The 8817-nt window shown below is 45.5% G+C and overlaps 1 protein-coding gene across 1 annotated transcript; it reads right to left on the bottom strand.

Annotated features, from left to right (window-relative positions):
• Positions 1-7410: 7410 nt before the first annotated feature.
• LOC123092314 (ethylene-responsive transcription factor RAP2-3) lies at positions 7411-8541 on the bottom strand. Its single transcript, XM_044514057.1, has 2 exons — positions 8311-8541; positions 7411-8110 (listed from the first exon to the last, which is right to left on the bottom strand). The coding sequence occupies exons 1-2, from the start codon at positions 8408-8410 to the stop codon at positions 7653-7655; spliced, it is 558 nt and encodes a 185-aa protein (XP_044369992.1). The 5' UTR covers positions 8411-8541; the 3' UTR covers positions 7411-7652.
• Positions 8542-8817: the final 276 nt, after the last annotated feature.

Here is an 8817-nt window from a genome sequence, read left to right as displayed (position 1 = left end):
TGTACATATTATTTGAACCCCTCCGAGCGTGCCTTTTCCATCCAGTCTGCCCTTATGCCACGATTCAGGAATACCAATCAGCTTAAGGTCGAGAATAAAGTCAATACAAAACTCAATGACCTCCTCATTTTCATGGCCCTTCGCGATGCTTCCTTCTAGCCTAGCACGGTTATGAACGTATTTCTTCAAGCCTCCCATGAACCTCTCAAAGGGGAACACATTGTGTAGAAATACAGGACCCAAAATGTTAATTTCTTCGCATAGGTGAACTAGGACATGCGTCATGATGTTGAAGAAGGATGGTGAGAACACCAACTCGAAACTGACAAGACATTGCACCAAATCATTTTGTAACCATGGTATGATTTCTGGATCGGTTACCTTATGAGAGATTGCATTGAGGAATGCACATAGCTTCACAATGGCTAATCGAACGTTTTCTGACAGAAGCCCCCTCAATGCAATCGGAAGTAGTTGCATCATAATCATGTGGCAGTCATGAGACTTTAGGCTCTGGAACTTTTTCTCTGCCATATTTATTATTCCCTTTATATTCGACGAGAAGCCAAATGGTACCTTCATACTGAGCAGGCATTCAAAGAAGATTTCTTTCTCTTCTTTGGCAAGAGCATAGGTGGCATGACCCTGATGTATGCCATCTTTTCCGTGCATACGTTGCTGGTCCTCCCGTGCCTCCGGTGTATCTTTTGTCTTCCCATACACGCCCAAGAAGCCAAGCAGGGTCACACAAAGATTCTTCGTCACGTGCATCACGTTGATTGTGGAGCGGACCTCTAGGTCTTTCCAATAGGGCAGGTCCCAAAATATAGATTTCTTCTTCCACATGGGTGCGCGTCCGTAAGCGTCCTTTGGAACAGGTTGTCTGCCAGGACCCTTTCCAAAGATTACCTTCAAATCCTTGACCATATCATGTACATCAGCACCTGTATGGTGGCGAGGCTTCATCCGGTGATCCGCCTCACCTTTGAAATGCTTGCCTTTCTTTCTTATAGGATGCCTGCTCGGAAGAAATCGACGATGTCCCAGGTACACATTCTTCCTACAACTATCCAAATATATATTGTCGGTATCATACAAACAGTGCGTGCATCTGCGGTATCCCTTGTTTGTGTGTCCTGAAAGGTTACTGAGAGCAGGCTAATCATTGATGGTCACAAACAGCAATGCCTTTAGGTCAAATTCTTCCTGTTTGTGCTCATCCCACACACGTACACCTTTTACATTCCACAACTATAATAGTTCTTCAACTAATGGCCTTAGGTACACATCAATTTTGTTGTCGGGTTTCTTAGGGCCTTGGATGAGCACTGGCATCATAATGAACTTCCGCTTCATGCACAACCAAGGAGGAAGGTTATACAAACATAGAGTCACAGGCCAGGTGCTATGGTTGCTGCTTTGCTCCCCAAAAGGATTAATGCCATCTGCGCTTAGACCAAGCCACATGTTCCTTGGGTCACCTTCAAACTCCTCCATGTACTTTCTCTCGATTTTTCTCCACTGCGACCCATCAGCGGGTACTCTCAACTTTCCGTCTTTCTTACGGTCTTCTCCGTGCCATCGCATCGCCTTGGCATGTTCTTTGTTTTGGAACAAATGTTTCAACCGTGGTATTATAGGAGCATACCACATCACCTTGGCAGGAATCTTCTTCCTGGGGCGCTCGCCCTCGACATCACCAGGGTCATCGCGGCTAATCTCATAGCGCAATGCACCGCATACCGGGCACGCGTTCAAATCCTCGTACTCACCGTGGTAGAGGATGCAGTCATTAGGGCATGCATGTATCTTCTACACCTCTAAACCTAGAGAGCAGAATCCTTCTTTGCTTCGTACGTACTCTCGGGCAATTCGTTGTCCTTTGGAAGCATATTATTTATCATTACCAGCAACTTTCCAAATCCCTTATCAGATACACCATTCTCTGCCTTCCATTGCAGCAATTCCAGTGTGGTGCCCAACTTTTTCTTGTCAGCTTTGCAATTCGGGTACAACAATTTCTTTTGATCCTCTAACATGCGCTGCAACTTCTTCTTCTCCTTTTCACTTGCGCAGTTTCTCTTTGCATCGGCAATGGCCTGACCTAGATCATCAGTGGGCTCATCTGATGCCTCTTCTTCAGCTTCTCGCATTGCCGGCTCAGATTCTTCTCGCATTGTTGTATCGTCGTATTCAGGGAACCCATGGCCAGGATAGCTATTGTCGTCCTTATCTTCTTCATTGTCTTCCATCATAACCCCTCTTTCTCCGTGCTTGGTCCAAACATTATAGTGGGGCATGAAACCGGACTCAAACAGGTGGACGTGAATGGTTCTTGAGTTAGAGTAATTGTGATCATTCTTACAGCCAGCACGTTGACAAGGCATAAAACCATCCACCCGATTGTTTGCCTGAGCCACAATCAGAAGAGTATGCACGCCATCAACGAACTGGGGAGAGCATCAGTCATCGTACATCCATTGCTGGCTCATCTTCGTTACACACCACCGAATAGACCAAATTAATACTAGTTCATACATAAAGTTCATACAACACTTAAATGCAACATACAAATAACTCTCTAGCTAAAGCATTTAAATGTAACAACAAATGTGATCAAGATCGCAACTAAGGTAATAATTGATCCAACAGCATAATGATACCAAGCATCACTATCAATGGCATATTTTCTAATCTTTCTAATCTTCAACTGCATTTTCTCCATCTTGATCTTGTGATCATCGACGACATCGGCAACATGCAACTCCAATTCCATCTTCTCCCCCTCAATTCTTTTCAATTTTTCTTTCAAATACTCGTTTTCTCTTTCAACTAAATTTAACCTCTCGACAATAGGGTCGGTTGGTATTTCTGGTTCACATACCTCCTAGATAAAAATATCTATGTCAACTTGATGGGCATAATTTGTCATAAACACGAAATGCAACAAATAGTTTTAAAAGAGAATATACCACATCTAAATCATAACACGGACGAGGGCCGACGGGGACGGATATCAAAACCATGGCACTATGTATAACAAACAACGTACGGGTAAGATAATTATACAAGTAACTATATATATAAATCACACAAACATGATTTTTTTTATATAAAAAAGATAAGAACAAGAGGCTAACCACAAGGTGGTGCCGGCGATAGGTCGGTGCGGACGATCGACGGTGGTTACGATGGAGACGGGAAGGCACTAAGTAAACCACACCTACATATGCAAACTAAGAGTTATTTTAAGCTCAAATTGCATATAAATCAAATAAACTACCACATATAATTCCTCCCAAATTACTAAAACCCACAAATTAATCACTATATAAAGCATTGCAAGAGCTAATCTAGCAATGAGAGATGAAAGGACAAAGTTGCTAACCTTTGTGATCACTTGAATCGATCGGGGCCTTCAAATCTTGACAAAATTTGGGCAAAATGTGTGATGAGCTCGAGGGGAAGAGGGGAAGAACAAAGAGGAGAGGGGAAAGGGGGAAGAACAGAGTGAGCTGGACGAAGGGTTTATATGTAGGATGACATGTAGTACCGGTTCATGGCACGAACCGGTACTAAAGGTGCTGGAGGAGCCCCAGTCTGACAACATCCTGCCACCACTCTCTTTAGTACCGGTTCGTGGCACAAACCGGAGCTAAAGGTTCGCCACGAACTAGTACTACAGAGAGTGGCCTGCCTAGCCGTTGGAACCGGCACTAATGGTCACATTAGTGCCGGCTCAATTTCAAACCGGGACTAATGAGATGCACATTAGACCCTTTTTCTACTAGTGCATGAAGAACTCCGGTAACAAAAGGATGAGAAGTGGAGGATGAAAGAATAAGATTGAAGCCTTGCAATGATTTAGATGGAGCTTCGTGACGAAGTAACCGAGAGAACTTGGATCTCTGGAAAGAAAAGATGAACAACTCGAAACCGAGAATTACTTCATCATGAAGAAACTCCGAAGGAAGGTATTAATCCCTTGGATGAAACAAGAATAAGAATTATGTTATGTGTATCCTTCATCAATTTAAAATGATGACAAGCAAAGGATTTAGCATACTACTTATCTCATTTGAGAAAGGATTAGGAAGAGATATAGCGTAAACTTGGGAAAATCGTCCACGAACCACGGGTAGGATTTTGGAAAGAACAATGAATTGATATGATATCAAAGGAAAAAGGAATCTTGAGCGAACCACCGGTAGGAATTGAAATAGAACATAGCAAAGGGACGAATCACCGGGAAGAATTAAAAAACGAACAAAAATACTTGGGAAATTTAGATACAAGAGAATGAAGAGATCACGAGCTGACTAGAGAATACTTGAGCGATGAACCGGTAATATTTGGAAAACGAGAGCTTAAAGAGGAGAATGAATAATTCTAAGATGATGGGCTCCGGAGAATCAAGTTGAAAAGACCCCTAAATTGCTTCGGATGGATATGAAAAGAATCCCTCATGATAGAAAACAGTTATGAGGATGGCATGAAGCTGGAACCATGCATCTTCAAGTGAACGAACCAAGATTTGGAGGAAAGCTCTTCTTCGGTCTTCAAATGCAGAGAATGACGATGAGAAACACCACCATGAATCGATTAGACACTCCGGGAGAATGAAAAGATAAAAGGTTGAGCCAAAGAAGAAAATAATTTGAAAGATCTTGAAGAAAGACATATGACTGATGATAATTCATTATTACGTCAAACTTTAAAAAGAATTGAGAATAGCTCCGGAAAAATTAGAAGAGTCAGGTAAGATCCTGGGAAAAGACCTGTGGGTTAGGGCCCACTCAAAAGAAACACCATCTAAAAAGACTGCTTGAAAGAAAGATTGCACCGGTTGAATTAAATGGCTTGAATGATTTAACAACCTCGAAATAGCTTGAACGGATTAAGAATGGAATCATGAATCTTCTGAGATATCTTCAGCACTTCGAAATAATTGAATAGCAAGCGGGGAATGATTATGAGGCGCACCAGCTTGGGAAAGCATTTGAAACGAGGAAAGAGATATGATCAACACCGAAAGCTTGAATTTAGTATAGAATATGGGGATTTTTAGTAATAAGTGTCAAAGTCTTTAGTAGTATAAACCTCAAGTTCAGAGGCTTTTAGTATTGTTTGAGGTTCTGAAACTTGTTCTTTAGTAGTGTATGAGGTTGAGAGGTCCTTTAGCATATCAGATTCAGTAGTAGATGTTTTCAAACCTAATTCCAGCAGTACAATTGAGGTTCGTTAGTAGTATAGTGTACGCCTTTTCAGTAGTTCATTTGCATACTACAAAAAGAATATCATACGACCAAGCGTCAAGTTCAGAGGTTTTTAGTATAGCATGAGCCAAGCGTCAAGTTTCAGTTTCAGAATAACTAGTTTAGACTGGATTGTCAACTTTCAGTTTTAGAACAACAAGTTCAGACTTAAACGTATAGAAAGAAAGAAATTGCTCTCGTCGGAAACCACATAGACAGGTGAGTCATATGCTTGATCAACGCACCAGGAGGAGTAACGATCAAGCATTAATAAGAGGTAAAAAGGATCTCTGCTATTTGGTGACGGTTTGATGAGGATGTGGAGTGCTAAATGCCCAGTGTTCAGTTAATAAACTGCTGCTTTTCTTCACAAGTTTCAGATATAAGGCCATGAGACACATAACCTCACCACCGTCCACTGCTTTTCAGTACGAAGTGTGCTGCTCGAGCCGCCCGATAATTTTGGCTCGGCTGTGTCTCTCTCTGCCTCCCGATGGAAAGCCCGTTTCCACAACGGCGTGAGCGTGCGTGCATGAAGGATTTCATCAGGAAAATAAGGCCATGAACGACGACGACCTAGTCGGTGCGGAAGGCGGCGTCATGCGACTACAGCGGGTGCGCCGGCCCCGTGGCGGCTGCGCATGGCGGAGGTCGAGGTGTTGCACCCCCTCTCCATCGCGCCGCCGTGGAGCATCAATTAGGAAGGTCACACCGGGGGATCCCGTCCCATCGCCTCGTCGCCCGCAGGACGAAGGAGGAGCGGGGCGACGACTGCGTCGCCTTTAGGAGGAAGGAAAAGCAAGCCGACGGGCCTCCTCGTCGGGAGGAAGAGTGGATAGTGGCCTTGTTTGTGGATGGAAGGGAGGCCTGGGCGTCGGGGCAGTTGGGATGCAGTCGCACGAAGGATTGTGGCGGTGTTCGAGCAAAGACTTGCGCGTCGCGTGATCCAAATCGAACGGCACTTGATGCGTTAGGTCGTTTTTGCAATCTGTCACACGATTGCCACATACATATTTCGTAAAGAGAAATCATCATGTGCGTTTCCCTCGATTTAAATGGATCGAAGATCCATGCAATTTATTTACTCCCTAATATTTTATAATAGCTCCCTAATATTTTATAATAGCTCCCTAATATCATGCAATTTTGTTTTGGTATTGTGAATATTTATAGTTTCTTCTATAGTTTTAATCAAACTTTTTTTTTACTTGAGACAAACCTAACATTCGAAATAAAAAGAAACGAATGGAGTACTCTTACCCTGGCTAGCAGAGATGACCGTGGCAACACTTGATATAAAATGAATGAGCGTTCGAACCGAGGTCGTTTTCCATCTCGTGCCGGACCCAGCGCAGCCAGACGAATTAAGTTCGTAAACCGGTGTGCCGCGCCGGTGGTTTCGGTGGATGCGGAGACGTCGCGTCGGGACGCAGGGCGAGCCACGACTGGCTCGCCGAAAAGAGCAATAAAAGGTTGTCAAAAGAGTGCAAGTGATTAGGCGGTGTCCCTTGTGTAGGCGACCGGTGCCTAGCTATATACAGTACACGTATAGGGTTTGGTAGGATCACAGAGACCGGCAAAGTGGTTACTCAGAATCAGAGGCATTTAATCATGGCACGATTCTGAAGACGTCAGTTTTGAGGGAAAATAAAAATAGGACAAGAATGGACAAGAAAAATGCACATGAATTTGGTACACTTTGATTTGATGTTTTTTTTTACAAACGGAATGTACATACGTTAATTCGTGAAAAGGAAAGAGTGTATACATAATATATTCCTAGGGAAGCAAACGTAGCCACTCTTTCTTATTTTTGAGAGGGGGTGTACTGAAGCAGACCCATTGTTTTAGTGGTTTATTTGTCTACTGACACAAAAAGAAAAGAGAAATTTTATCGCCCGCAAAAGAAAAGAAAATTTTAGACACAAAAAGGAAAGGAATTTTTTGATAATTTGTTCTAACCGGATCGCTAAATCTCAGTCTAGATCTTGCATAGATTTCGTGCATTTTCTTTTAAAAAAATCTTTCTTCTTTATTTGATATGTCATTTGATTAAGACATGATTAAGTTTGTAACCTTGTTCCAATCTATAGATAGATGTGCGTAAAAAAGTTGAAAAACGCGGACATGAACTGTTTCGTACGTGCCATACAAATGAGAGCGTGAAAAGTTCCATTTTATGTCAGAAAAGTGGGTGCAAGTTCTCCACATTTCTTCTGATCGTCATGCTTGAATTACATAGCATTCCACTACAAAGGACCTGGATATGCCCGGCGAAAGCCCAGGAAAGCCGAATGATACTCTAACTAATCAAAAGACTTCGACCAATCTGCTTATTTATCGGCAAATGTAACCCATGCACGCCGCAGAGCTGCCGCACGTGGCGACGGCACACGCCTACTCCATGATGAGATTGACGGCCTCCCAGGGCTCCACGTTGCCGTCCTCCAGCCCCAGGAACGCCTCCAGGCCGGACATGCGCTCCCGCAGGCTGTCTGTGCCGCCGCCGCCGCCGCTAGCCGGGGCCGGAAGTGGAGACCAAGACGCGGAGCTCTCCTCTGCCGCGACGATGCGACGCTTCTTGGGCGCCCCCGCCCCTGCAACGGCCGCGGCCTCCTGCGGCGCGCCCACCGCGGGTGGGAAGTTGAGCTTGGCCTTCGGCCCGCGGATATCGCGCGCCGCGACGTCGTAGGCGCGCGCGGCCTCCTCCGCGCTGGCGTAGGTGCCCAGCCAGACGCGCGCGCCCTTCCTGGGGTCCCGGATCTCCGCAGCCCAGCGGCCCCATGGCCGGCGCCTGATCCCACGGTACGCCGTCTTCCGCCCCGGCGCCGGCGATTTCTCCGTCACCTCCTCACCTTATAAAGAGAAACATAAACGAACAGTACAGAGCAAATTAGCATGCAAGCTCAGTGTCAATCATAGATATGGAAGACGCAAACGCTAGCTACATTACAAAAGAATCTGTCCATCATCACTCTACTGTGACCGTATAATTTGATGACAGAATCACACTAGAAAAAAACACTAGACAAGTTGCAGGCCCGTTAGTATCTACCGGTGACGGTGAGGCTGGAGCCGGGGACGTCGGCGGAGGAGCCATCCGGGCGGCGGGCTCCGGCCGGGACAAAGTCGGCTGTAACAGCTCCGCCGCACATTTCCTAGCTAACCACGTTCTCCTCTTACTCACAGTCTTTGGAATTGGCAGCTACCTCGGCACAAGGAATTAAGCAGATGACAGACGTTCTCTTCTTCCTTCGGCTGTATGTGGCTGGGCCTCAACTGCAACCCCCCTCCCTTGCTCTATATAGCAAGCAGAGTCCAAGAAACCGATGGAGCACAGTGGCAGAGGTACGGTAGCGTGACTAGCCGACGACTGTATGCAGCCAGGGTGGCACGTGATGCCGCGACGCTTTAATCGATGACGCCATGGAAAGCGGTCGAGAGAGGGGACGGAGAGGCCGGTGGGTGCGTGCGCCGCGGACGCACCGGCGACAAGTGTCGCAGCGGGTGGCAAGACGTGGCGGCCAGGGAGGGAAGCCTGGCGGGTCGAACGTCGCATGCC

Source organism: Triticum aestivum, chromosome 1B (genome assembly GCF_018294505.1).
Source record: "Triticum aestivum cultivar Chinese Spring chromosome 1B, IWGSC CS RefSeq v2.1, whole genome shotgun sequence".
NCBI classification, from domain to species: Eukaryota; Viridiplantae; Streptophyta; class Magnoliopsida; order Poales; family Poaceae; genus Triticum; species Triticum aestivum.
Note: the sequence above shows the minus strand (reverse complement) of the source record. Positions and strands in the feature narration are given on the sequence as shown.

Excerpts from the sequence above, each read along its gene's own strand:
- LOC123092314 (XM_044514057.1), bottom strand. The coding sequence starts at position 8,410 with ATGTGCGGCGGAGCTGTTACAGCCGACTTTGTCCCGGCCGGAGCCCGC. Across the intron at positions 8,111-8,310 it reads CTCCAGCCTCACCGTCACCG|GTGAGGAGGTGACGGAGAAA; the intron begins GTAGATACTAAC and ends TCTCTTTATAAG.